A 27,753-nucleotide genomic window follows, 5' to 3' on the forward strand; every position below is an offset into this window, starting at 1 on the left:
ATTTAGATATGAACGTCTTATCTCATCTCGTACATTAACATGATATTCACATATCTGTTTTTTTTTTCCCGGATCTCGTTCAATAAAAGTAGACGAAGACTGATGATCGTCTCTAGGAGAGGAACATGAAGGAATTTGGATATTGGGAAATAGAAGACTTTCACTGGATTGATGTTGCATTGTAAGGACCGTAGGAATTGAAGTATCTTCACTAGCTTGACGATCTCTCTTCTTAAAGAAAGAGGATATCAATGTTTTTTCTTTCTTTGCAGCAGATTGATATTCCATTTTGAAATAGTTCAATTTATAATCCTAAACAAGAATAAAATAATTATTAAACAAATAAACAAGTAATAGTCAATCAACAACTCAACAACAAACAATCAAGAAACCACAAATCACACACAGAGAAGCTATAAAAAACAAAATAAAAAATGTATAGCCAATTCTTACCTGGATTGTTGCCTTGCCGATGAGCAATTCGATTTCTTCGAGAGTCCGCAATTCTATTCTGTCGCTAAAGGGCTTGGGACTTGGGAGAGAAATTTTGTAGAATTGAGGTGGGGCGGATCAGAGGATAAATTTGGTCTCATCCTTGTAAATGGACGGGACTTGATTGGACTAAGATATTGATGTACGACGATTTTTGAAACTAGCGACGGTTTTTCAAAAAACAGTCGCTAATAGCGACTGTTATTAGCGACTGTTTGAATAAACCGTCACTAGTAGCGACAGTGTAATTAAAACCGTCGCCGATCCACATCGGCGGCGGTTTTACTAAAACCGTCGCAAATATTAGCGACGGTTTTTCAAAAACCGTCGCTAAATTATTAAAAAAGTGGGCTGGCCTACAGCCCAGTACAGCCCTAGAATACATCCGTCTCTGATTACACATGTCATTACTATATTGGTTCCATGTCAACAACATGTCGGAGAAAGAGCTAAAATAGAATTTTTAAAAATCAAAGATAGCATACTGAGTTCGACAACATAGAAATTCAAAATCGCAATGAGACAAACATCACAAAAACAACAAAAAAAAAACCACACAATTAAATAGCTAGCTAAACTTTTGTGGGTTGAAAAATTAATTCCCAGCCTCTAATCATCAATCAGACTCTCGATCGAGTAGATCTCTTATGAAATAGTCTCACGAATCTTTATTTGTGAGACGGGTCAACCCTACCGATATTCACAATAAAAAGTAATACCTTTAGCATAAAAAATAATATTTTTTCGTGGATGACCAAAATAAAGAGATCTATCTCACAAAATACAACTCGTGAGACCGTCTCACACAAGTTTTTACCCTCTCAATTTATTTATTTGTTTCAATAGCTTTAGTGGTTGTCAATTAAATGTCATGTTTCACCTTCCCCAAGTTCCGATACAGCTTAAATTAGATACGGTGAACGTTTATGAACTTATATGGGAATGGTATACTGCACGAAAATGACAGCTCGCACTTAATTTTCAAAGTTGAGACACAATTGAAATCGAATTCTGCAATTAATACACAAAAACTTGAAAATTTTACAAAATCAAATGCGTGTGATTTTCGTGCAGTATGCCGTATTTGATTAAATGTTGGGTGCATGTGTTTGTGTTTTCCACACGAACTTCATATTTTCGTGGCACGTATCTCGTCTGATTGTTTTATTCCAAGTGTAGCACGTAATCGCTCGTTTTTTCTATTTCGTCTTATATATTTGATATTATCTACAATTTAATGGAAGGGACTCCACGTAGATATGTTTTAGATAAATTTAATTAAGAAACTAATCTTGAATAAAAATACTAGTACTTAGACGCATGCAGCAACAGTTCCTTTTTTGTTAACAGAAGCAAAAAGGAAAGAAAAAATAAACGGTAAAATTTTAAAAAAATGTAGCGTTTTCGTGAACAAATAGTCATCAAAACGTAATAGATAAATCAATTTTATTATTTTACGTGACATTATCGTAAATAAAAAACGATGAAATGACACAAAGTGGGTGTTATTTTACTATCACAGACACATTACATTATATTATTTTCTCAATTGTGTGTCAATTTGGATAAATAAGTAGGTGATACTATTTTGCTATAACTTTGAGGTTAGTTCATCGAGCATGCATATTTTAATTTTTTAAAAAAGCACGATAAATTTTTACATTTCCTTTCCAGAAACAACTTTTCTATGTAATTGAAATTATAATTTTTTTTTAATTCAACTTTTATCTCAGAAATTTTATTCTATATATGTGGTCCCGTGCCTAACACACATGAAATGTAATGAATAAAACCAAACTGTCGGCCAACAAAATATTGGCTGATTCATTAATTTCTCCAAAAGCTATTCGTAAGCACACTATAAATACAAACTTCGTAACAAAAGAAAACCTATTCAAAAACTCCATTCTTCCTTCACCGAATTCTGCCTCTTTTCATCATCTCAATGGCGAGTTTTTCGGCAAGGACGACGTCGTTGAAGCCAATGTGGGTTGCACTACTTCTTGTGATCGCGGTGGCTCTAATTGCTCCACCCCCTACAGCGGAGGCAGCGATTTCATTGCAACTCGGTGTTGAACTCTGTGACTCCATGCCTCAACTTTGTTCTGGTTGGAGGTTCGCCATCGACGCAGTGCTGCAACGGCGTAAAGTCTGTCTTCAACTCTGCCACCACCAAAGAGGACCGCCAGGCTGTCTGCACGTGCTTGAAATCTCTTGTTGGATCTGCCACCCCGGGCATGATTTCTAACGCCGAGGCGCTCCCTGGAAAATGTGGCGTCTCTGTTCCCTATGTCATCAGCCCATCCACTGACTGCTCCAAGTACATATATATGGATTTATACATAATATATATACATATATGTGTTTGTTTTGTTTGCCAGCTTCCACTTGTTCTAACCATATTTCTTTACATTTTCTAATATATTTACTGTTGCTTTGCATTGCAGGGTGAGCTAAACAATGTTAGAACGAAGATCTTCCCTTAATTAGCACAAATCTGTTTGGAGAAAATATAATGGGACGTACGTAGCTGTGCATGCCATATGAATAAGAACTCTTAGTTAGTACTATTAAGCAGTAATTTAAGGTTAATTTGAATAAGCTAGTACTCAACTATTGCTAAGTAGGGGATTAATCTGCCTATTTAATGAAGATATTGTACTTTTCAGCTTTGTATCTGCCTCTCCTTTTGCGCATATATATATATATATATATATATATATATATATATATATAAAATCGCTGGCCTTTTATTAATATAAATTTGTCGATTTCCCGTACGTGCACGTGCACGTGCTTCAGGAGAAAAATTGTGATACCCACATGTTTCCCAAATAAACCAGAAATATATAAAATTAATGCATGACATGGCTCGGTGATCTAACATATATTATGCAATATTATAAAATTATTATTTTTCATAATAATAATATTTATAAAGTAAAGTTTATATTAAAGCAGGACAAATTGTCACCAGAAATATTTTTCAAAATATTATCTCTTTAATAAAATGAATGCATCAAATGTTGTAGCAGAGATATCCAAGTCTCCGTTATTGGTGGTTGGTCACCCAAATTTGCCCCACGTATGTGTGTGTGTCTATATATATTACGGATTAAATATATCTACGTTATAATATATAAATTTATATGCATATATTCAAATATTTATTGAGTTTGTAAATAAATCTGTGTATATATATGTGTGTGTGTCTATATATATATATATATGACTGTTTTGTTATTACCCTCACAAATAAGAATTGATGCAAGGCCATACCAAAGTAGATATATACATATGAAGTAATTTTCTTTTAATTCTTAAAGACAAAAAACTTGTGTGATACGGTCTCACGAGTCGTATTTTGTGAGACGGATCTTTTATTTGAGTTATCTATGAAAAAATATTATTTTTTATGCTAAGAGTATTATTTTTTATTGTGAATATCGGTAAGGTTGACCCGTCTCACAGATAAAGATTCATAAGACCGTCTCACAAGAGACATACTCATTCTTAAATCAATTTTCTAATGGAATTAGTGGGGGCTGGTCAGCTACCACCAAATTTGTTCAAACTAATTATTTGTTTTTATCTTCATTATCATACTCAAAATATAATATCATGCCCGAATCAACTAATCAAAAATAAATAAGTAAAATTTGGTTAAATTGGGTTTTTAGAAATTAAAATAACTAACTAATATTCATTTAACATAATAAAAAAATGATGATAATATTTATAAGTATATGAACACTGCGTTCTGAAACTGTACTGAATATTATGCATGGCCGGCCACTAGCTAGATTCATTCATACATCACAATAATTAAGTTTGTGCTGCTTCTGGATGGCGATAGCTCAATCTCATCGACGCCTGATGGAGGAGGCAGGCCGGATCAACCGCACGGATAATACCGATCCTTCAAACATTAATTACTCCGGGGATGCCAGCTCGGAAGAAGATTTCGATACTAGCATGTTGATCATCCTGGCGGTGTTGCTTTTCGCTTTATTATTCGCACTCGGGTTGAACTTAATCGTTAGATGTGGCATGCGGCAGTTGGTTGACCGCAGCCCACCCCAACAATCTGCTGCCTGCACAGGGCTGAAGAAGCGCGCGCTGAGCCGGATACCCGTGGCCGTGTACCGATCGCCTGGTGGGATTTCGACGAGTAGCGAGTGCCCGATTTGTTTGGGGGAGTTTATGGATGGGGAGAGGGTCCGGGTTCTGCCGAAATGCCGCCATGGGTTTCATGTAGGGTGCATAGATACGTGGCTACTGTCGCATTCCTCCTGCCCCAATTGTCGGGCGTCATTGCTGGAGGTGGAACTGCCCTAGCTAGACACAGCGCAGCATCTGAGGAGAAGTATATTAATGCAATCCTACAAGTTTATATCTTTAAAAGCTAAGCAACAATCTTAGATTTTGTATTCCGTTTAATTTATAGACGGATCAGAAAATTTAATATGCAATTATAATCTTATTTGATTCGCTCAAATTTTTAAGGTTTTTAAAATATAAAAATATGATATTGATTAGTATCTTATTATTTGTCGTATGTCCAATCAAATTTTAATTTCCATGTGATAATCTTAAATTTGTAGTCTATGTCGTGAATGTATCATTGCCATTATTGAAGCACAAAGTCATACACACCATGCATTTCTCTCTCTGATCCCAGAAGCGTGGGCTAAAAAAATTTCAGCCTGACATTTTGGTCGGACATGGATTCTGGTTGGAAGCCCATCCGCGTAGCCCACTTTTACTCCTAAAGGACACCTTAGCTCCATGCATGACCAGAAACACACACGTGACCTACATATATATATTAAAAATTAATATTTCTAACATCTCTAAACATAATATCTGAAAATTTTCAAGTTTAGAGCCCACTTAACCAATAACGATCATTTAATCTGAACGTATTTTGCAGTATTTTAGCCATTTTTGGTTTTATTGCTTGTTTTTTGTCTGGTTCAATAATACTGCTTATCATAGCGAATTTTACGGACCTACTAGACCAGAAAGAAGCTTCTCATGCTCAAGCATTTACTTTTTTAGTTAGAGACCAACGTCTTGGGGCTAATGTAGAATCCACTCAAGAAACTACTGGTTTAGATAAATACCTAATGCGTTCTCTCACGGAATAAATCATTTTTGGAGGAGAAACGATCTTGATTTTATTATTGTGGTTAAATCTTGACACAAAATGCACATTGCATGTTATTCTTATTGTTACATTGTAAATCTTATTACCTTGATCGAAAGTGGGAAGGACAAGTTGCCTTAGAGCTCCGAGCATATATCCCTCGCTTGCCCTGTCCGTTAAACCATACATTACTTGTTTCATGGTGTAGAATATATCCAAGGTGGGAAACACTTTCAAAAATCTTTCCAAATCTTAATATTAAGTAGGATTTTTTTATATTTTAATTTTACAACATAAATTTGTATGTTATAATACTTTTTATGTTTTTTTGTTTTTTTGAGTGAGAAAAGATTGTGTCATAATTTATTTGGATTTAAGATTTTGATATCAAATAATTTATGTTATTTTTAAGAATTCCTAATCCTAGAAGTTTTATTTAGGCTTTGGATGGATGCAGCCAACCGATCAACCAGATTCCGTGGGGACACACACACCTGATTCTCAGTGTTCACGCCTAAGCCTAACCCCCCGACATATATCGCTACACGAAATCATCAGCGATGAACATTTTGGAGCCAACCACAATACCAAACCCTAGCTGCAACGCAGCCTCCGCTTCTATGACACTCTCTCCACCGCCCTCCGCTTCCCTGGGGTTTCAATCTTTCCTCAAAACCACCACTCGTTGTAGACTTTCCATTTCGTCGCCTGCTCCTGGAGGCTTCTCCCCCAATTTCTCACCGTTGGGCCGCCGGATTTCTGGGAATCGCTCGCTGCTTGTGTCTGCCGTTTCTCATGAGGATTCGGTGACGTATCTTTTTAATTTATTTTTATTTTTATCATCTATTTGGGAGTTTTTAACTTTATGCAATGTACAAATTGTGCGATACAATGTGTGCAACTCCGTTTTATTAATGCTTCCAGGGATGTGCTTCTTTTCTAGTTTCATATTACATGGGAAAAATGTTTTTTTTTTTTGTGTGTTGTACAAGTGTGCGATACTACGTTTTTTTGTACATCAAATGCTTTTTGAATCATATAATTGATTATTTTCATTGTAATTTGTTTTCAGAAGCCTTCAGATATTGGCATAGAGGATGAGGGTTTGAAAGTGGGAGCTGAAGAATCACATGTAGCATGGCAGCAGATGCTCAAATCTTTTAAAGAACAATCCTTAAAATTGCAGAGTGTCTCAAAAGAAGCATATAAATTTTATAGTGAAAAGGCTATGATTTTATTACATGAAACTTCTGGAAAATTGAAAATTCAAGCTGAAAAAGCAAGTCAGGATCTGAGTGTCATTGCAAAAGAAATTACTGAAGAAAGCAAAGAATACTTTGCCACAGCTGCAGATAATTATCCGGAGCCTGTGAAGGATATTGTTGACACCTTTACTTCTTCTCACGATGAGTTGGATGATGTCTCTAAAGTGCGGGACTTCTACGTTGGAATACCTTATGGTATGTTGAGCAAAAAGTGTTTGCTTGCATCTACTCTGTCGAAATTCGACTTTTGAACTGATGCGTAAAAGTCATACCGGCTAAAATATTTGTGTTCTTATCCTACTTATACTTTCCAGGTGCTGTTCTTTCTTTTGGAGGCTTTCTTTCTTTCATGCTCACTGGAAGTATACCTGCCATCAGGTTTGGTATTATACTTGGCGGTACTCTTTTGGCGTTGAGTATATCAAGTTTGAAATCTTGGAAAAAGGGGGATTCAGCGCCTTTAGTCTTGAAAGGGCAAGCAGGTTTGTATTCCAAATGAAATTTGTACACTTATTCCAATTTTCTCTGTATTGATGACAGTTACTTTTCCTCAGCTAGCTATCTGTTCATTGATATTGAAAATTATGCTCGTAGTTACAGTGTTACACTTGTGACTTGTTGCCTAAAAACTTCTTAATCATCAAAAGACAGTCATTCATATATGATCCTTAACTTTCAAACTTTTTACTGCGAAAGATGTTTTGGTGGAGACATGCTCATACCTTATATTTATTAGGCATTAGTTCTTGTTTAATCTGTCAACTTTCTATTTCAGTTTTATATTGCATCACATCATTTGCCTCTTTAAGATTTTTTGTACTGTGCATGTTGTTGTCTGCTTGTGTTTAAATTACATATAACCATTTAAGAATCCATAGTTTTATTATACAAGAAAAAATTATTGATCTGTCAAAGTATCCCATGATTTGGCTGTTTATTGGAAGGAATCATCTTTATTCAAAATAACCTTGTCTGATTGAGTGCTTTCTAAAATTGGAATAGACTTTACTAATGCAATTCTTGATGTGATTTTGGATCTGTTATTGCTGCAGCAATTGCTACTGTATTATTTCTGAGACAATTGCTCTTGTTGTCTATGGTAAGTTGTATTTTCTCAGTCATGAGAGGCTGTCTATTGTTCTTGTTGTCTAATTGATGAATTTATAAACGATGTTATTTTATTGCTCTAAACATCATTCGTTTGTGCTCTTTGCAGCGGCCATATATATTCAAATTTTTCACAACCATTGTGAGGTCTCTTGTTCTCTGAAATTCTGAATTGTGATCATCATACTTTCCTTCTCTGTCAGTTTACTTGATTAACCCAGTAGTTTTATATTCTGCTCTCTGATATACATATCCCTACCTTTTGAACATGAAATACTTTTTTATGAGATATAGGGGATGGGTTGTGTTGTTTATAATGAATGACGAAAGAGCATGCATCGTGCACATTGTACCTTTTGTGCTCTCTTGAAGGATGATCAAACATTGGTCAATCTGTGTCCTAACAATGACATGTCATGTGCAGTGGTGGAGTAGCTGCATTCTATCTCTACAGGATCATCAGAGATAGAGGTCAGCCGAGGGAACCTAATTCGGAAGCAAGGTTACAGGATTAATTAATCTTCATACAGAGGTGTGACTAATTTCGCATCTTGCATCTTGCATCGTAGTCTCTTTAAAGCCAATGGACGATAGCACTTAATCAGGCTGTATAAATTTAATTTCTGGGTGAGGGCTTGCGATTTAAATAACATAGAGAATAGGGAATCCGACTGTTTCTGGTGTTCTGACTGATTTACTTTAACAAGGAGAGAGACGCAAACGAACGTAGACCTTATTTCCAAATACTGTTTTGTGTATAATGGAGTGTGTCCTATCTCTGTTCCAACTTGTAATGACCTCAATACCTTTTTTAATGAATGTACTAAGTGTAATGAGTTCGATATTTTACTGTGATTTAATCTAATATCTTAGCGCAGATTTGATGGGAGTCCAAAAGACTCCTTGACCCCATTGGATTTCTTTCTTTGCATCGAAGCTGTTCATAATGGAGTGTATTCCTAACTGCAAGAATAAAACATAGAAAAAGTTCAGAGCTCTGCACCATGCGAAGCCCTCTACTCGAACTCAATGCTCAGAATAACATTTACATCGATATATACAGCTATCCGATAAAAAATTTCCCAAACTAGGGGAAGTTCATGAAAGGTAGCGTGTATGTAAGGTCCATAATGTACAAGAATGATGCCCGCAGCAAAGATTATCTATTTTCACCTCTATCTCGAGGTTCCAATTACGATCAGTCGATTGACTGGGTAGGTGATTCATGATTTGGTTCTACGGTATATATTTCGCCACTGTATCCCTATTCTCAGAGTCCCTCTCTCTCTGCATGAGACATACGTGTCATGACAATATTTACAGGTAAACAAGACAGGACATTTGTAGACCAGCGAGCAACTAATACTGACAAGAGTATCTACATAATCCCACCTCAATCAAAGATTTATGCCAACCATTCTCCTTTAGATATAGGAATGTGTACAAGCGTAAGCGACAATTAAGAGTAAAAAATAAATAAATAAGAACGTGTTCTTTCTTTTTTTTAAAAAAAATATTAAAAACGTGTTCTTTCTCGGCTCTTCTTTAACGGCTAACGCAAAGATCAATATTATCAACAACATAATTTGAGGTTCTTTGCATCAATGAATAAATCTTGAACCATAACGGAACATTAGTCAAACCTGACCCGATGAAAATAGATTTAGATGGTTAGTATTAATAAATTTTAAGTTTTTAAGTTATGGAGATTAGGAAAAAATGTTTTAAAAAAAATAACATTGGGAGGTTATAAATGCAATTAACATAATAAATAAAATAAAATTACAGTGGAAAGATGGCGATGAGGATATTTACAGGTTAGAAATCTTTAATTTAGTCGATGTGCAGCACACAATATGCGGACCTTCACATACAATGAACAAGATAACTTTTGACATTAGCATATTTTGTACAAAATCATGTAATGCTGCTGCCACGCCACCAAGACTTTTAATTCTACGGTCATTTTTGTATCTATATATTTCATATTTGTCAGCGTCCAGAGCCCTCGAATAAAAATCTGAGATCTTCGACCGTGAGGCGACTAGCAGACACGCCACTTTGATCTTCACCAAAAGCAGACGCAACCATCTTTCTCTTGTCTTCCTGACGCATAAATGAACAGAATTTTAGCAAGAGTAAAATACGGTATCAATTCATCCTTAAACTTGCATCCACTCATTTAGCTCAAATCTTTCGATGCAAGTCCAGAAAACAAAAGCTCAAAAATCTGACTCAGAAGGAAATCAATTTCCAAACACAAAAACTGATTATTTCAGCATTGTCTTGTCCCCATCAAATATAAAACTTCAGGTGATATACAAAATATTGGATCTCAAATGAGGCCAACCAACATAAACTCCAACGTAACAAACAAGCCAACAGCCACCATTCACCTTTGGGTTCCAGGCAAGAGTATGAAAAGCACCTAAACAGGGGCGAATTCATAGCCTAGAGTAACCTTGTAAAGGTGTTCATTCCACCCAGGCTCAATCAGACATTACAACCTCAGGCTCACAATAGATAAATAATAACCAATAAACAATTTTAAAAATATTAGATGTGAGGATACCTGAAGAGACAAAATGCGATCTTCAACAGTGTCCTTGATAGTTAACCTTGATACTGTAACAGGACGTGTCTGCCCAATCCGATGTGCACGATCAACAGCCTGATCTTCTGTTGTCGGATTCCACCAAAGATCCAAAAGAATTACACGGCAAGCAGCAACCATGTTCAGGCCAAGATTTCCAGCTTTTAGAGACATCAACATGACATCCACCTGCGGATAAATTTATATTGAACACGAGTTCATTGACCAGAGGTAATGACTGAGGAATTATTCTGACACAATCCATGACTGATTTAATAATCAAGAAACCATATAGCACGTGATTAGGGTACTAATGATTAAGATTTAGTGGGCAAAAAGATTGATGAAGGGCGGACTTTCCAACTTAAGTCGGTCACATTACACTGTAGTTGAGAAATGTTTCAAGCTCAATTTTGGAATGAAGAAGTAACTCCTTGGTTAACTCTTTTTATCACTGTTTGAATTCTTATCTACTAGCTAATGCTTGGAATTAGAAATTGTGGCAATTAATCAACTAAAAAAATATGTCAAGCGGTTTGTCAAACATTAACATATAACTTTAATCCTTTGTATCCAATGGGAAATTGTATCCTACATGGGATTTTCTAACCCGAAATTTCTGAATGATGATGTAAAAAAGTTTGACAAGAACCTGCAACATGAAATTCAGCAACTATATCTTCAATCAGATACCACTGAAGACAATAAGAATGGAAGACGTCCAGACACCTCAGAGAAAAATACACTTAATTTAATTAGTAAGAAAATGAGTTACATGGAGATCAAAATCCAACCTCTGGATCAGCGTTGAAATCTTTGACAGCCTTGTCTCTAGCAGCTATCGACATTGTACCATCAAGCCTGCGGAAATTTATATAGGAGTTCTTCAGTGATATCTCCACTAAGTCCAACATGCTAGTCCACTGGGAAAACACAATGGCCTTTTCAGGTTCTTCACTCTCGGAATCTAAGTAAACACCACTTGAAGATGAAGCATCTCCCTCAAGTGTAACCAAATCGGATGACTTCGACCTATGACTTTTAGAAATGCAATGTGACTTGAGAATTTCCAGAGCAGATCTGATTTTAGAAGATATGTAGTCAGTCTGCAGAACCTTAGATTTCTCACCCATTTCATATGAAACAGCGGAATCACTGTCAATATCATCAGATAAACATCTTCGTAAAGTAGCTCGGGAATAAACAAGATCCGCACCAAGTTGTTCTTTGCATTCTGGGGCTGGACAGGTATTATCTTCCCCTGTCAAATGAGCTGAGACACACTGATAACAGAAAACATGCCCGCACATTGTGACAATTGCATTTTCAGGAGTATCCTGTAAAATAATAAATCATTCAAAAAAAACTTTAGCCTTTTGTAGTTAACATATAGCTTACCTGTAATGAAAAATCTACAAGCGAAAGTTGTTATGGATAAATTTTTCGTCACTCGTGTAACCGTTACAATGGTAATTGTAACTATCACAACCACCAAAACCATATTGCCACCCCTACCCTTTGCATGATGAGAAGAACCCAACAAGCATGCATTGACAGTGGTATTATCCAACAAACAGTTCCCAACAACTAACATGATTGACGCTGTAGATACTAGACAATAAATCAAGCAACTCTAACAAGTGATACTAGCAGGACCATTATACAAAACTCATAAAACTCACTACTTGACAAGCATAAAGAAAGAATTGAATAGACATCCTTTAACAATCTAAAACAATATATACAGCCCAGCCTCCATAAAAAAGTGATAAATAGACATCCATCATGACATTTTCCAATACATCAAATCTACGAATCAACTCAAGTTTTTACTCAAATCTCCACCAAAGAGGTCACCTCTAGTATTTGAGCAATCGAGAAAATATGATCAGTTGGTCACGGAAGCACAAAGAAAATAGTAGATTAAATGAAGATCAGGGGGTCAACAAATATCTTGATTTATGAAGGAAACATAAATCAACCACCGTGATCAACCCCCAATGAACAAGGTTGAGATTGTCTAAAAGTTTTGCCTCTATCTAGATAATAATCTATGCAAGACGATCACAGGGTAAAAACATTAGAGCTTCCTATTTACTTGTAAGATTATACATGTTTTTGTATTTCTCGTGTGAGATTTCCTTGAATAGATTTCTGCTACATAAATACAGAAACCAATTGAGACGTCTCCAATAAAAATGGGTCTCTAATAGAACACAAAGTTCATTTTTGCACTTCCAAATTTGGCGAGAAACTTCAATGTGTTTTCCCCCTGCAACAGATTCTAAAGTTTTCCATCAGAAATTACAAACTCTCATAATTCCATTTCCTTCTTATTTCGAAGATTATGCATGGGATCAGAAACCACAACATTTAAGGATTCTACATGGAGTCTTATTTAACTCCGCACCATTCTCAACCATATTCATCAAGATTAACAGTAGCAAGCCATCGGTTTTATGAATAACAATATAGTTGAAGACTTCCTTAAGGTTCAGTAACAAGCAAGATTAAATGGTTTTGGTAATCCGTGAAGATGATTGCATGAGATTAACCAGGTTCATATGTTTGCAACAAAAAAGGTCTTAAATGAGAGATATCATACTTTGCATGCAAGACATATGGCCAAAGAATCTTCCAGTAATTTATATAAATTAACAAGTAACTCCCTCGGAAGTGACTGGGCCATCTCAGAGGAAATTTCTCCAACAGGATCAGAACGGAACCCTTTGACAAGTAATGGATGGTCACATGCTTGACGAAGTCGGAGAAGCAGCAGTAGTATATTCGCATAATTTTGATTCAATGTGCCAGCAGCAGCATAAGCCTGAAAATTACATATTTTAGATCCAAACTTTTTGTCAATCATAATCGAAACTAAATGTCATTAATTCACCATCAAGTAAAAGATACAAGTGAAAAGCATAAACAAACTATAGATTTAAATTAACGACCGTGATCAGAAAAAGGACTCTGAATTTAAAATCATGATTCATGGCAAATAAAAGATTTGACACACTTGTCCTAAAATTTGTCCCATGGCACCACAATCTCCAGGAGCTTGTGCTCCTGTTATCAATGAAAGGACCACAGGTTCTCTAGCACCAACCTCAATGTTCTACCTACTAATGTCTAATGTGCAAAGTTATTTCCAGTAGACACAGAGGAAAGTGTATAAATTACCCTATTGGTTCATAAAAAGACACACTACCAGCTTTGTCTTCCTATCAACCTATGCATTCTATCAATTAGTAGATAGGCTCTCTTATTCATCGTTAACAATGGCTGGTCAAGAGGTATGGTTAGTCTGATGACCAGTAATCCTATTTTATTCCATAAATTTATTCATATTAGAAGCAAAACACAATTCTACGTGCTGAAACCAATAATTCCACATGACATTTAACCAACAGAGAAATAGGGTTGCAAAATATCAGAATTAAAATGAATTTTATTGGTAAACTCATTACTGTGACCCAGAAATGAAGCAAGATACTTAGTTACAAGGGGATCATCAACAGCAGCTTATTATAACGGATTAGGACCTATGAGCGCCTAATTCCATTATATACAAGCACCACTTCTTTAAGATAATGATGCCGATCATAAAAGAATATTTGGCAGATAGCCCCAGGACATTTTAGACCATAATGTAGCAATATAATAACATAAGAATTCCCATCCCATTCACAAATTACAGTCTCCATGCCTAGTTGTGTACCTATAGCTTCACAAGGAACATTGTCAACAACTGATTAAATTACTTCAGTAATTCAGTTAATAACATGGATACCCCCCCCCCCCTCCCCAACATGCCAGAGGCAAATATATAAACATAAAAAAAAACTCTGTTCCACATAATCCAATAAAATAGAAACAGAAAAGATATCCAAAGCAATAGACTCTATGGTATTCCCAGATAATTTGCTCTACAATGAAGACACAGAGAAGCTATCGCGATAGTTTTAAAGAGAACAGGTAACAATTATGAGAGGGGAGGAAACTAAAGCGAAAATGAGCAAGGGATGATTAATAAAGCACCAAAACAGAGACAAGAATAACAATAATTGCTGACATTGGCCACAAATCAAGTAGTAAACATCAACAGAATCACGTCAATACATGCATTTACAACTGAATGGAAACTGGAAAAGTGGATGAGAGATGCACACAAACACAGTGAAATAAACATGAGTCCCACAAAGGAAGAGGAACCTTAAATTGCTTGCGTGAATCTGCTTCAAGTTTGCTATAGAAAATCCTTTCTTCTGATGCAAAATCCACCCTCTTTAAGTGTACTTTTTTGGGTGGCAGGGTGATGATAGGCTCGCCATCAATAAATGTGCCTAAGCCACACAAAAAAAAAAAAAGATTATTAGCATTAGACAATATAAAATATTCTACAAATGTGAAATCAACCGTGACCATTTAAGGGTGCATGTTCATCAAAAACAACATGAAATTAACTATTTTGATTAATAATGACAAACCATGAAGTTTAAAAAAATCAAAAGAAATAAGATCTGATAAAAAAACTAATCAAGCACCACAGAGAATCTGCCAAAACAATTTGCACCATAGCTCAATACCTTGGATGTGAAACAGTTAAAATCAATAGCCTCGTTGCAATTGGGTGTTGCACAACCATAGAGCACATAATGTTCACTGTAGAAACATGTTATACAATCTATGGCATTCATTTCTTCTTTTCTTCTAACTATAGCATAACAAGGCCAAATGCTTATCTCAACTCTAAACGAAAAGGCCAAAGGAATGGCCAAATTCAAACTTTAATTAAGAATGCAACTTCCAAGATGCACCAAATGTAATTTCATGACTCTTGCCTTGATGAATCATACATATTCAAAGGAAATAATGACCATCTTTTGAATGAAAATGACCATCTTTTGAATGAAAACTCGAGAATAAGAATGAACCACACAAGCATACACACACAACTGAAAAATAAGCCATCTAAAAAACTTCAAAAATTATGTAAGTTGCATCTTAAACTGCTAAAAGTATGTTCATGATTCAAAGTATAATTTCAAATAAGGAACAGTTGTTTGGATAAATATAAGCCTTGAAGAGATTGAAAACTATTAGACAATGAAATGGATAAACTAAAAAGGGATTGGTTGGTTAGTGTTAAAAAAAGAACCTCACAGGTGAGAAGGCGGTTTTGCCAAAAAATATCGAGCTAGTCTTTCATTTTTCCAGTATTGGGCGTTCTTTAGGATGACCTCGAATTATTTTGTTTATCATTTTAGGATTTAGGAAAATAAGTTCTGAGTAGACTGCTAAAAAAATTTACATCAAGAAAAGGAAGATCCAAAATGGAAACAGAGTCGCCTACAGTAAACTGTTACTTTTTTAATACAGGAATGAGATTCCTCGTGAGGAAAAAGTAAACAGAGGAAACCGAGAATTCAAGCGAAACTTTAAATTTCCATAAAACATATCATCTTACACAATAGAATCAATCCATATGTGGGGTACTGCTCTAGTATTAAAAAAAATGGAGGATCCTGATATACATCACAGTTAAGAATCTCTCCAACTTTCCCAAAATAATAAATTAATGTCAAAAACTCATAGGTCCGTGTTGCATCATGAATGATTTGAAAAATGAAAAATCCTTTCAAATCTTTTACTACCTACCATATCATCCATCCCTGAACATGTTTTCTAATTTAAATAAAACAAAAAAAACTGAGATCAGTACCCTATATCATTTTATCAAACCTCCGTGTGTTGTCAAAAGATAGAAACATTGTTGTACAAAACTATGTTACATTAAAGAGTGATCTCACGGATAAATAATGATAGAAGAAATTGAAAATCACCTTTAGTTCGACGCAGCATGATATTTCTTAAAACCACCTGAAGCTTTTTGTATCCTTTGGCCGAATCCCTTGAAATTAGGGCCTTAATCGAGGAGACAAATGTTTTATACTTATCATATGGATCATATCTCAAAAATCTGAAGTAGCTGAATAATTCATCTATTGAATTTTGTATCGGTGTTCCAGATAAGCACCATCTTCGCTTCGCTCTAAGGCTGCAGCAGGCCCTGGCCACTTGAGTTCTATGATTTTTTATTGTTTGAGATTCATCCAAAATAACCCTAGACCATTTTACCTTCGCTAGTGTACCGCAATCACTATCAAAAGCAGAAATATTGATTTCCTTTTTACCCTTCTTGGACCTCTTATTAGCTGACAACTTTTTTTGTTTCTTTGCCATGGAAAATGTAGAAGATAATCCATATATGTCTCCATTTTTAGGTTCGTTGTCGTCCTCTTCAACCAAAGGTTGTTTTGGAACTTCATTGGATACAATGGCATATGTGGTCAAAACCACATCATATTTTGCTAATGATGCAGGACTTTTAGTCCTATTACCTCCATGATAAATTAAAACAGACAGTTTAGCTTTATCTGTAACTTTCTCATGCAGCTCCTGCGCCCATTGTCGAAGAACACTAGCTGGACACACAATCAATGTACCTGCTGTCGGCCTCTTGCAGTGAAATCCCTTTATTGTGTTACTTGTCTGTGGAAGTATAGTAAATTCCTCACTTTCTATAGCCTGCATTGTTTCATCAGGTGCAAGATCCCTATTTTCGTCGTCGTCGTCCAAATTTAAAGCTTCAGTTTGGGCATTGCATGAGTCTTTGGGCTTAGATTTTCCCTCCACAAGTCTCTGCGCATATATGAGGGCAATCATGGACACAGTTTTACCAAGGCCCTGCAAAATGGAAAATTTGTAAGAAATATTTTAGGGAAAAAAAAGTGAGCAGCAAGGCTAGCTCGAAGACCTGATCATCAGCCAAAATTCCGCCCAAGCATAAATCAGATGATTCCTTCTTGAGCATCCACGTCAAAGCAATTTTCTACAAGTGAAAAGGCCTAGGCTTAGAACTACATTTGTACAGCACAATTAAAGGGTGTCTAACAGAAGCAAACAATGACCTGGTGCCTGAGCAGAGATACAGACATAACTCCCACGGGTAAATCAGTTTCATCTTTGGGTTGATGCAAATCCTGCAGGAAAATAATAAGTCCAGCATACAATTGTTCACTTATTTAGCAATCACATGGAATAGGGTCTCATTGTCTCAAGCTGGGTACACAGTTGCAAGAAAATTTTCTCAAAATATAGGTTGGTCTTTTGTAGGTTGTAAACATGAAACAAAGTAAAATACATTAGAGAAAGAGAAAGGACCAATGTCCAAGTTACCGAATTTACCTGAAAAAATGAATTAAGAAAACACTATACAGAACTTCGATACTGCCACATTGTAACCAAAGTACCTTCGGTAGCAACCCACACAGAGTCTAATTCTTTTTTTTTTTGATAGGAAACATATTTTATTGATAGTAAAATAAAAATTACAAAAAGCGGATAAGAAATCCGCTCTAAATAAGGTAGGAAAAGTCAGACAACGACACCATAATCATGACAATACAAATTTTCAGCCCCTAGCTAAGTCTCCGATAGTAAGATGCCGATATTCACGCAGTGTCGTGGACCAAGTCGCAATCCTGAATTTTATTTTATCCCAGACTTCGTCGACGAACTCCGACTTCTCTTCAAAGATTCTTGCATTCCTTTCCAGCCAAACGGACCAAAATATACAATGAACAATCAGAAACCAGAACGTCAGATGTTTTCTTCCAGATTGCAAACATGGTTCCAGAATAAGCATCTCCTTTGCCTTCTCCGGAGAAACCCAAACCAAATCCAGCTCTTTCAGTGCCTGCTGCCAAATTATTGAAGTAAAAGGACAATGAAGTAGTAAATGATCTTGACTTTCCTCCTTCCTTCGACACAAACAACACCATTGTGGACTTAGTACACAGGCCGGCCATCTTCTTTGCACTGAGTCGTTAGTCTGTAATTTGGCCGAAAGCCACAATCCACGAAAACACTTGAACCTTCGGTGGGACAGGTTTTTTCCAGATGTTATAGCAATAGATGAAGGGAGTAGAAAGACGAGGAAAAAAACGAACTATAAAAAGATTTAACAGAAAACAACCCTGAAGAATCTCCCGCCCAAGTTCTGTAGTCCTCAACACCCCACTCCAATCTAACGTCCTGTAAAACCCGTAGAAGATCATTGAACTCTCCCTCTTCTCTCTCTGTAAAATTCCTTCTAAAACGGACATCCCAATGAATCACTAAGTTAGCGCTGCTATTAACTAAATCAACAAAGCTTAAGATAGGTTTGTTAGTTAAAGTACTAAGCTGAAATAGTAAAGGAAAACTAACTTGAAAGGAGACTCTCCCTACCAACTCATCCTCCCAAAACCGAATGATATTACCCTCTTTAAGCACCCCTCGTACCAACTGATGAAAAGCCGGGTAAGATCGAGAGATACATTTCCAAGGACTTCTGAAGGTCGTATTCCCCGCCAGACCAAAATCCCATCCATTTTCTTGAGTACCGTAAATGCTTATGATCACTTTTTTCCACATATTCTCCCTTTCCACCGAGCCTCTCCACCACCATTTTCCAAGAAGCGCTTTATTCCGTAAACGAATGTTACCCACTCCCAGGCCTCCTCTTTCCTTTGGTTTACACACTTGACCCCATCCTACTACATGGCACTGATTTTCTCCATCGGCCCCATCCCAAAAAAAATTCCTCATCAATCTTTCCATTATGATCCCCACCTTATTCGGCACTTTGAAGATGGACATAAAATACGATGGCATGGCACTTAAAACAACCTTGATCAAAGTTAGGCGTCCCCCCTTTGACAGAAAAGATTTCTTCCAGCTTGCCAATTTTTTTGCCATTTTGGTTAAGACCGGTTCCCAGAACTCCATAGTCATGGGTTACCTCCCAAAGGAACCCCTAGATATTTTAGCGGAAATGTGCCTCTATTGCACCCAATCGTCAATGCCATTCCATCAATTTCCTCATCCGACATATTCAAGCCCAACACCGTACACAGAGTCTAATTCTAGTAGAGAACAAATAATACTTTTCCATTACAACAATTGTTTTGAAACTGGATATGGACGTTCAACTAGGAAGTAGGAACTGTATGCATTCAATCCAGAATAGTCAACAAGATAGTGTACAGATTGAACTGATGCAAACCAGCAAACCGGTCTTGCCTTCAAAAATCAATCTTCACTGGAAAGTTTGTGAATGTTCTGTCTCATCAGAAATGTTTCCACCTCCATTTCCAATTTTTCCAAAATTACAAATTTTAAAGTTTGGTACCCCTATAATTTGAGTTCTCATCAGCTTGATCATAAAATGTTGAAGCGTTTATAATGTATGTATGAACAAAATAATAGCGAAGAAGATTTGGAAAACACCAAAATTCTGGAAATGGAAAAATACGAGCCATGTCGTAAACCTACAAATTCTATCCAATCCATTTTTCAAAATATTGGCCGCATTACAGTCTACAGAGGCCTGCTGATGGTTTGAAACCAAAGATTGAAAACAATTTCACATTACCCTTCCATATTGTCAGCATAATTCTCGATCCTTATTTCAGTTTTCATCCTAAATAATCCTACAGTCCTTCATTTCCACCGACCACCTTGATGTCAAAGGCTTCAACCAGCTTCTGAAAACGGATTTATTTGCCAAAAAGATCAAATGGGCACCATCAGGAAACAACAGCTAAAAAATTCATAGAAAATACAATTAGTTGAATGAATAAGTGAATTTTGTGCCAGCAGGATATGCCCTAATATGGATGACTCCACCATGGAGTTAAAAGAAATAATGGGGTAATCCAATTTGGGAAAAAAAACAGCAAACATGGTCGATAAAGAAGTGTTAGATAAGAACCGAAGAAAGAGAATGAGGAGCAAAGAAGAAATAGAAAAGAGAAAAGGACAACAAAAAGAAATTTTTAAAAAGGAATATGATGGGGAACATGTCAATTGATTGGGGAGGGGGAGTAAAGCTCCAGGAAGAGCATAGACGCCCACACAAAAGAGTTGTAACTGAAACAACATCAGCAGATATACGCCCTCAAGAATCATGATTGAGTTACAATATTTACATGTGTTTTCTATTCCTCTCTTGAGTCTAGTCTCTATTCGTTGAAAACATAACAAGAAGATAAGAGAGTGAAGTCATTTATTAAGCTTCTTAATCTACAAAACTAGTACCACTGCAATATGAACTAAAAATAAATCCTCAGAAAGCACTGCCAAGAAAAGGGAATAAAGAAAGTGAAAATAAATCGAAAAAAGTTATATACAAAAGTCACAAAAAAATAAATATATATCAAATTATCAAGGAAAACAAAACATAAAACACCAAACAATAACCCAAAAATATGAAATAAGGAAACACGCCAAAAAAAGTACCTGCAAAGCCGCTTGGTAAACAAATCTCTCATCAGCTCCAGGAGTCCTTTCTTCACCTACCCCATTCTGATGCATGGAATCATTTGAACTAAAAACCTGAAGGGTTGGAGAATAATTTCCAATCATCAAAGATGAAGGTAATAGCCGATTTCCTCTTTTCTCATACAATGATGAATCATTCACGGCGCCCCGGTGAAAATCTTCAACCATATGGTTCTTTCCATTTGAAACATCAGACCATGTTGCAGGTTGATAATATTTTCCGTATGTTTCATGAATTTGATTGCCACCAACATTCTTAACTAAATTGTTCGATCCCGCACTCGATATGGAAGGTTGGATGGATGCAGGAAGTGTTCTCTTCATGGATTCAGAAAAAGAACTAAATTCAAGAGTTGTGTTGAATCTACCAGCATTGTTTAAACCATTAGACTGGTATAAATTCCCATCCCGAGCCATCCTTGAACTTGAAGCTCCAGCGGTCTCCATAAAACTATGAACCTCATGGGGTTTTGAGAAAGTTTCTCCATTAACAACCTGCCTCTTGGAGGAAGAACGATCTTGACGAGAATGACCATTGTAACCTGTAAATTGCATTAAAGCAAACTTAATTTATAATACAACTTGTACAATACTGTGAAGGTATTTGCATGCAGCAATTCAGATATTACTCGTCAAATGCGGAGGATTTGAAGATCCCCATGATGGAAGTACCCTATGATTTACAGAAGAGGCACTATCCATCACAGGAGACCCTTCTCTATAATTGTCTATCTCCCGTAAATCTGAGTCACTGTCGGATGAACTGATATCTATGGGATCCAATGAAGCCATTTCTGATGTACTTACCACCTCTGTAAAATTTCCAAATGCTGAAGAGACCTGCTTTTCACATAGAAACACCTCAAATATTTAAGGACAGGTAGTGGCAATCATGACACTACCATCTGGAGGAAAATGTTTCTCTTAAAATGCAAAATTTGTCTTAAACCACTACGCATTCCACAAAAAACGGTGAACATTTCTGACTGAGCTCTAGAAAGCTACCCATGGGATCCATATGGACAACAATCTGCGAAAGTGTGCAAACTTGATCAAAAGCATTGAAAAAAAGATGATCTTAAATAATAGGACATGATGTGTTGCAAAAATACCAAAACACTGTCGAACCTGCCAAAAAATTGGAAAAGGAACATAAATATTAAATGAAACGGGTAAAACACAAATAAAAATGGATGGAAACTAATTTAACCAAGGACGGGAGCGGGTGCAATTAACAAATTTAATTTACTTTAGACGATACCCCTGCGTTAATCCGAAACCCAGATGGTTCGCCAGGGTTTAACTACATGCATGAAAAACAAATTTTAAAAAAACGCGTCTTGGAAGGAAACACCAACGGTCCAACACTGATCATTGAAAGAAAATAATGAAGCAGATTAATTTCATCTTCAACACAGAATTCACAACATTCATCCCAAAAATTCTATCTTGACTTCCGAACTTCCCTGAAAAGTATCTATCACGAGCAATAACAAATCTCATCTGGGACTCCGTCAAATGAGTGGCTTTTTAAATTCCAATTCAGAAAAAAAAAACACACACACACAAAAAAATAATTGTGAGAAATATGGCGGGGAAAGAAGGAATTACAAACCTGAAGTACCATTGCGGCATTGATGTGGAACCGGCGAAATGGGAATGTCGATACTGGTTCCGACTTCTGTGTTGTACGTTTGAATATAGCAGAGAAAAACCCTAATGGGACGTTGGGGAAGAAAGACACTCAGTATTTAATTTAATTCGAGTCCTGCGATTTTCTGAGAGTGACAACCCGTCAAGACTTTTTGTTTATTGTCTGCCTCCATATACATTTCAAATGTCATTTCACACACACACACACAGAGTAATAATTATTATTTAATGTGTGAACTTTTACAGTAAAAATATACAAATTGTCTATTATCTATATTATATAAATTATTTATTATTATATAAAATAAAATTAAATACACATATACCTCTTCCTTTCTTTTTTACAAGGACGTGGAAAATAATTAGATTGTTCGTAAATAATATTTCAGATTCAAATCTTACCAAAGTCGACAAGATCAAGATTTTGATAAAAAGAACATTTATATATAATTGATCGATGAAATTATATAAAAATGACTTTGAATGTTAATTTAAGTTCTTATGTATATTATGGTGATTGATTCATCCATTGTCCAAGGAGCACAAATCAAGTGGCACATTTTCTTGCTCAAAGATACATGTAGATTAATAGAAATTTAGATTTTCAAGTTGTTATTTCTGCTTGTGAAAAAAATGGAAATAACCAAAAGAGAATTGATGAAATGATATAACAAAACAAATTAAATCCACTCGAGAACCATTTCCACACCTTCCTGTATTGAGTCCAAAAATTGAAGTGGATCCAGGAAAAAATTATCAACTGTGAAGATCTTTTTTTCGGATTTTCCTATATTATATACTAGAGGAATGTTAAACATGTGTTTAAAAAGGTATTGTAGAACACACACGAGCAGAAAATTCCGACAAACAGCTAACGGATTCGACATCTTAACATCCCGTTTTCGCACGTTTCATACCGATGGTATTGAAAGGTGAGACACTGCCACTTGGTCCCGGGCTCTCCTCTCTTATGTTCGAATTTATCATGGCTAGCTCATGGAGTTGCTGCCTCTTGACAAAATCCTGTGACTCATCCTTCAAGGAAACAAACAAAAGAATAATAAGATCGTGCAGAGATAATCAGTAGCAACCGAAAGCAAGAACGTTTTAGCATGTTCCAACTACAGAGAAGGTAGTATCAATGGCACTCGGTGGTCTTAGAAAGACGAGGGTTACAGAATTCACTGTCCTTGGAAGATTCAAGGAGAAATGTTTAGCATTTACTAGTGAGTAGAACTAAAAAGTCCAGCTATTCAGACTTAGGACTTGCTTTTCGGCAATTTGAAGTTTCAGAAAACAGAGAATTACACAGTGCAGGAGAATAAGTTTCTTTCATAGAAGTGATGAGGGGGTCTGTTTCAGATACACACCACTGGCTTTAGCAGTTCCTCGATTATCTCTTGTGCTTGCTGTAGTCTGATATCAACAAGGTTGGCAGGTAAATCAGCCTCGAGTAGGACATGGAGTGGTTCATTCAGGTGCTCATAACCTGGTCGACCCCGTAGCTTCTCTTCCTTCAGATTACAAACACCAGCAGAATGAAGTTAACATTTAACATTGATTAAAAACTCAATTGAAGCCAAGTAGCAGTAAATGTTCATTTCTACAAATAAAAGTATTTCACCATATAATTTTGATTCACCCAAAGAAAAAATGATAAGAGTTCTATCACAAGGAGGGGCGGCACAATATCTTACCTTGTCAGCATCCTTTATTGAACCAAATCCTCTAATATACACTCGACATCCTGTAGTGGCTTCCACTCGTTTCAATGAATTTCCTCTAGGGCCTAAAAGTCGCCCCACAAAATTGAACTATGAGGCCATAAGATAGGCATTAAGATGATACTCTAGTGAAGAAGGATGCATGCTAACCCTAAAGAGTGGAAATGCACAAACAATGTATTATTGAGAGTCAGGGAAACCAGCTCCATCAAAATCTTACATTAGGATAGGTGTCAACAGGAATTTCTAGGCGCAAAATTCTTTTGACGGTATATGCACTATGACTTGCTGGAGTTCCATGCCAGTTCATAGTCATACCAGGGGGCCCGTACCTCTGTAAAACAGTGGAGAAATCAAATGAATGTATATAGTAATTAGTTACCCTGTGTTTCACCCGAGGCAAAACATAGGTATGCTCACAATGTATTCAATTTCACCTTCAATAAGCCGAAAAGAATAGCGGAAATCGTGAAAGGTTATTGATGTATCTTTCGCAGAACTCCTCTTATTGAATCTTTAATTTGAAAGAAATTTAAATCTGGTTGTAAATTGTAATTGCCACAGAAAAATTGCGTCATAAACAATGTAACACATGAACCCAACCCTTTATATTTTACTTTCATAAAGAATTTTCCAGAAGCCGCATAGATTAACCAGACAGTCCACATGATTCAAAGTTTTGCAGTATACCAACCATATTGACTGAAGGAATTATCATGTTTTAATGATTTTCATTTTTGCCTTGTGAACAGAAAGGCTAAGGTGAGCTACTAATAAAACCCTCGCACCAAAAATTCGAAGGACTTACCCAATTTACAAGGTATATCAATTTTTGGTAATAATGCGATAAAAGCACCCCTCTAGATAAAAACAGATAATCAGATAAATCAAAATTCAAAAAGGAAAGGAAAAAACATATATAGTGCCACATTACTTTATAGCCTCTATGTGCAACACTAGATGTGTATAGAGTGCACATATATGACAAAGAAACCAATTACCTCTTGAGTTAGTCCGTTCCAGCCTGCTAACCCTGTACAACCAGCATTTGATAAAAGGTCTGAAGAAGCCATAGGGCTGGGACTTCTATGTCTTAGCCTCTCCAGTTCTCCAAAGCCGTTATTGGGCAACATCCCAGTAACCCGCAAGATCTCTGGACAAATAAAAGAAATTAACATTCAAATGATGATCAAACAGCAGTAAGATGTTAGAAGACGTGTATTTTTTTATACAAAATACTCTTTAACATTTAGATTCTAAACGAAAGATTTCCAAGACCTTATATAAAGAGCACAACTACATTAGCTTACGCGTATTGATGCTATTTATATGTGTACTTTGACATAATTGATAAAGCAAGTTCCTCTCGCACCTTAATTTCAAACCGCACCTTGGCTAAGCTGGAAACTTTCTCAATGAAATGAATTGAAATTTACAAATTCAAAACCATTTGTTTGAAGTAAAATGGGAAAAAAAACAGAAAAGAAAAGAAAATTTTTAAGTTTTTACTATTATCTTGCATTATAACAATGAAAACTTGTATTTCCAAAACTGACATGTGAAAATATAATTTCAGACAAGTTAAATAGCATTTGTTCTTCATTAAAGAGGACTATACCGAAATTCTAAATTTCTAAATGAAACCTAAAATAAAAAATCATATAGTAACAATATAATTATAATTACAATGCAAAGACTTGAGTGTGTAAGGATAGATGTTGAATCGCAGCCCACAAAAGGGACACAAGAATGATGCAGAAACAACTAGCAACACGAATATCTAGAGCCATCAAGCACATATAAAACAAACAGCGGCTGTCTGAAACAGGCAAAAAATATCCAGACAAAAAGAAGAAGATCCAATTAATTCACAAAAGGTAACCTTGATTCAGGAGTCTGCTACAAATGGGAAGAGCTTGTGCGAAAGGACCTATATTTTGATGCTCCGCCAGTAGCTCTGATAAATACCGACTACTAACATTTGTTTCGAATCAAACACAAAAAGGAGAACCCATATTAATCAGAATCTTTCAAGTAAATTACAAAAAGAACACAAACCAAATACTGAATCAGACCTGTCCGCATCTGGGATGCTTCTAATCTGAGGAGACACGGTTCTGGATGGCGAGAAGTTGGGATTGTAACGCCCCGCCATGTGAAGCTTGCAGATCAAAATTTCAGCTGGTCTGTGTCAACACCCACAACTCAGAAGATTCAAAGATGGCAATGACAAGAAGAGAAGAGAGAGATACAAAAACACGGAATACCCCCATACGTCGGTTTCTGCAAATTAATAATACAATAATATCGTTGATGAATAAAAATAATAATAACGTATAAAAGAGCTGTGAGAGGTAATTTTAACGCAAGGGAGGGGGAAAGGCACGGCAAAATCGCCATTTTTTCACCTGTGATTTGCCTCGGGCTGAGATTTACTCGACGCTTAAAAATTGGCAGTAAAATCCATTGGGAAAGTAGAGATAACTCTGTAAAACTTCGGCTGCTCGCTCTATTTCAAGGCCCGAGAATGACTGTCGTGGATGATTTGGGAGACCCACACTCGCTGCCAACCTATGCTTGATGGGTTGAATGTAATGTATTATTATATAAATAATTATCTAGTGGAGTTTATTCGAATTTTAATGATTTTTAATCATTCTTTATTTTTATGAATTTCATAGATTTTTATTGAATTTTAAATAATCTCACATATTTATAAACAGATTTATGTGAATTCATGTAAATTTTTTTACAATATTTTGATAGACTTTTGTGAAATTTTTTTTATAAAATTTTATACTTAATTATAACATATTATTTTTTATTAATTTTTTCGAACTAATAATTAATTAACATATATAACATATTCAGTTTGAAATATTTTTTCAATATTTATATTAATAAATAAATTTATTTATTTAAAAGTATATATATGGGTTTGTATGCATGTTTGTAAATTTTTTAAAATACATAAATTGATTAATCTGTAATCTTATTTTTGAATTGATAATATACATATAGAAAAAATATTATTTAATATTGTGTGAATATAATTTTATATAAAAATATAATAGCTTACGTATTAATTGAAAATGCTAAAAAGAATTTAAAAAATCATGGTTGTTGCGAAGCTATTCAATTATTAAGAATTAATCGATATTTTTTTGATCATCTTTTATTATTATTGAATATTACATTAATTTGAATAAATTATAAATTAAAAATCACAAATTCAATTCTAGAGTTCAAAATTTCCTATGATATTAAAATGAAAAATTATTAAATGAACTATCAACTAAAAAATATAAAATATATATAGATACACTTCGAAAATTTGAGAGAGTGATAGATATAGATGAGAGGAGAGAATATAAGAAGAGA

At 35.6% G+C, this 27,753-nt stretch overlaps 4 protein-coding genes across 10 annotated transcripts; 2 read left to right on the plus strand and 2 right to left on the minus strand.

The window, feature by feature from the left end:
• Positions 1 to 4,338: 4,338 nt before the first annotated feature.
• LOC142538408 (RING-H2 finger protein ATL8-like) lies at positions 4,339 to 4,830 on the plus strand. The gene has a single exon (XM_075643731.1). The coding sequence runs from the start codon at positions 4,339 to 4,341 to the stop codon at positions 4,828 to 4,830; it is 492 nt and encodes a 163-aa protein (XP_075499846.1).
• A 1,272-nt stretch (positions 4,831 to 6,102) lies between these two features.
• LOC142540265 (protein FATTY ACID EXPORT 3, chloroplastic-like) lies at positions 6,103 to 9,076 on the plus strand. 3 transcript variants are annotated; one of them, XM_075646277.1, is made up of 7 exons: positions 6,103 to 6,447; positions 6,714 to 7,101; positions 7,221 to 7,388; positions 7,959 to 8,005; positions 8,123 to 8,160; positions 8,438 to 8,545; positions 8,892 to 9,076. In XM_075646277.1, exons 1-6 carry the CDS (start codon positions 6,202 to 6,204, stop codon positions 8,526 to 8,528), a joined length of 978 nt encoding a protein of 325 aa, XP_075502392.1. In that variant the 5' UTR covers positions 6,103 to 6,201; the 3' UTR covers positions 8,529 to 8,545; positions 8,892 to 9,076. The 3 variants fall into 3 exon arrangements, 2 of the variants coding, with proteins under 2 accessions (XP_075502392.1, XP_075502391.1); XR_012819071.1 differs by lacking the exon at positions 8,892 to 9,076 and adding an exon at positions 8,780 to 8,857 and having other exon boundaries at positions 6,104 to 6,447; positions 8,438 to 8,739; XM_075646276.1 differs by lacking the exon at positions 8,892 to 9,076 and having other exon boundaries at positions 6,104 to 6,447; positions 8,438 to 8,857.
• A 679-nt stretch (positions 9,077 to 9,755) lies between these two features.
• On the minus strand, positions 9,756 to 22,806 carry LOC142540266 (helicase-like transcription factor CHR28). 3 transcript variants are annotated; one of them, XM_075646281.1, is made up of 12 exons: positions 22,620 to 22,806; positions 21,924 to 22,025; positions 21,625 to 21,835; positions 20,954 to 21,537; positions 17,581 to 17,652; positions 17,427 to 17,501; positions 16,453 to 17,356; positions 14,822 to 14,952; positions 13,212 to 13,433; positions 11,401 to 11,943; positions 10,586 to 10,795; positions 9,756 to 10,119 (listed from the first exon to the last, which is right to left on the minus strand). In XM_075646281.1, exons 3-12 carry the CDS (start codon positions 21,785 to 21,787, stop codon positions 10,006 to 10,008), a joined length of 3,018 nt encoding a protein of 1,005 aa, XP_075502396.1. In that variant the 5' UTR covers positions 21,788 to 21,835; positions 21,924 to 22,025; positions 22,620 to 22,806; the 3' UTR covers positions 9,756 to 10,005. The 3 variants fall into 3 exon arrangements, with proteins under 3 accessions (XP_075502396.1, XP_075502395.1, XP_075502394.1); XM_075646280.1 differs by having other exon boundaries at positions 22,611 to 22,806; XM_075646279.1 differs by lacking the exon at positions 21,924 to 22,025 and having other exon boundaries at positions 22,611 to 22,806.
• Positions 22,807 to 23,318: 512 nt separating this feature from the next.
• Positions 23,319 to 26,944, minus strand: LOC142540267 (KH domain-containing protein At2g38610-like). 3 transcript variants are annotated; one of them, XR_012819072.1, is made up of 8 exons: positions 26,781 to 26,944; positions 26,448 to 26,655; positions 26,255 to 26,346; positions 25,374 to 25,525; positions 24,593 to 24,706; positions 24,346 to 24,462; positions 23,957 to 24,162; positions 23,319 to 23,683 (listed from the first exon to the last, which is right to left on the minus strand). XR_012819072.1 is itself a non-coding variant. In XM_075646283.1 (8 exons), the coding sequence occupies exons 2-8, from the start codon at positions 26,525 to 26,527 to the stop codon at positions 23,537 to 23,539; spliced, it is 843 nt and encodes a 280-aa protein (XP_075502398.1). In that variant the 5' UTR covers positions 26,528 to 26,655; positions 26,781 to 26,943; the 3' UTR covers positions 23,319 to 23,536. The 3 variants fall into 3 exon arrangements, 2 of the variants coding, with proteins under 2 accessions (XP_075502398.1, XP_075502397.1); XM_075646283.1 differs by having other exon boundaries at positions 24,019 to 24,162; positions 26,255 to 26,343; positions 26,781 to 26,943; XM_075646282.1 differs by having other exon boundaries at positions 24,019 to 24,162; positions 26,781 to 26,943.
• Between the last annotated feature and the right edge of the window lie 809 nt (positions 26,945 to 27,753).

Source organism: Primulina tabacum, chromosome 3, assembly GCF_025594145.1.
Source record: "Primulina tabacum isolate GXHZ01 chromosome 3, ASM2559414v2, whole genome shotgun sequence".
NCBI classification, from domain to species: domain Eukaryota; kingdom Viridiplantae; phylum Streptophyta; class Magnoliopsida; order Lamiales; family Gesneriaceae; genus Primulina; species Primulina tabacum.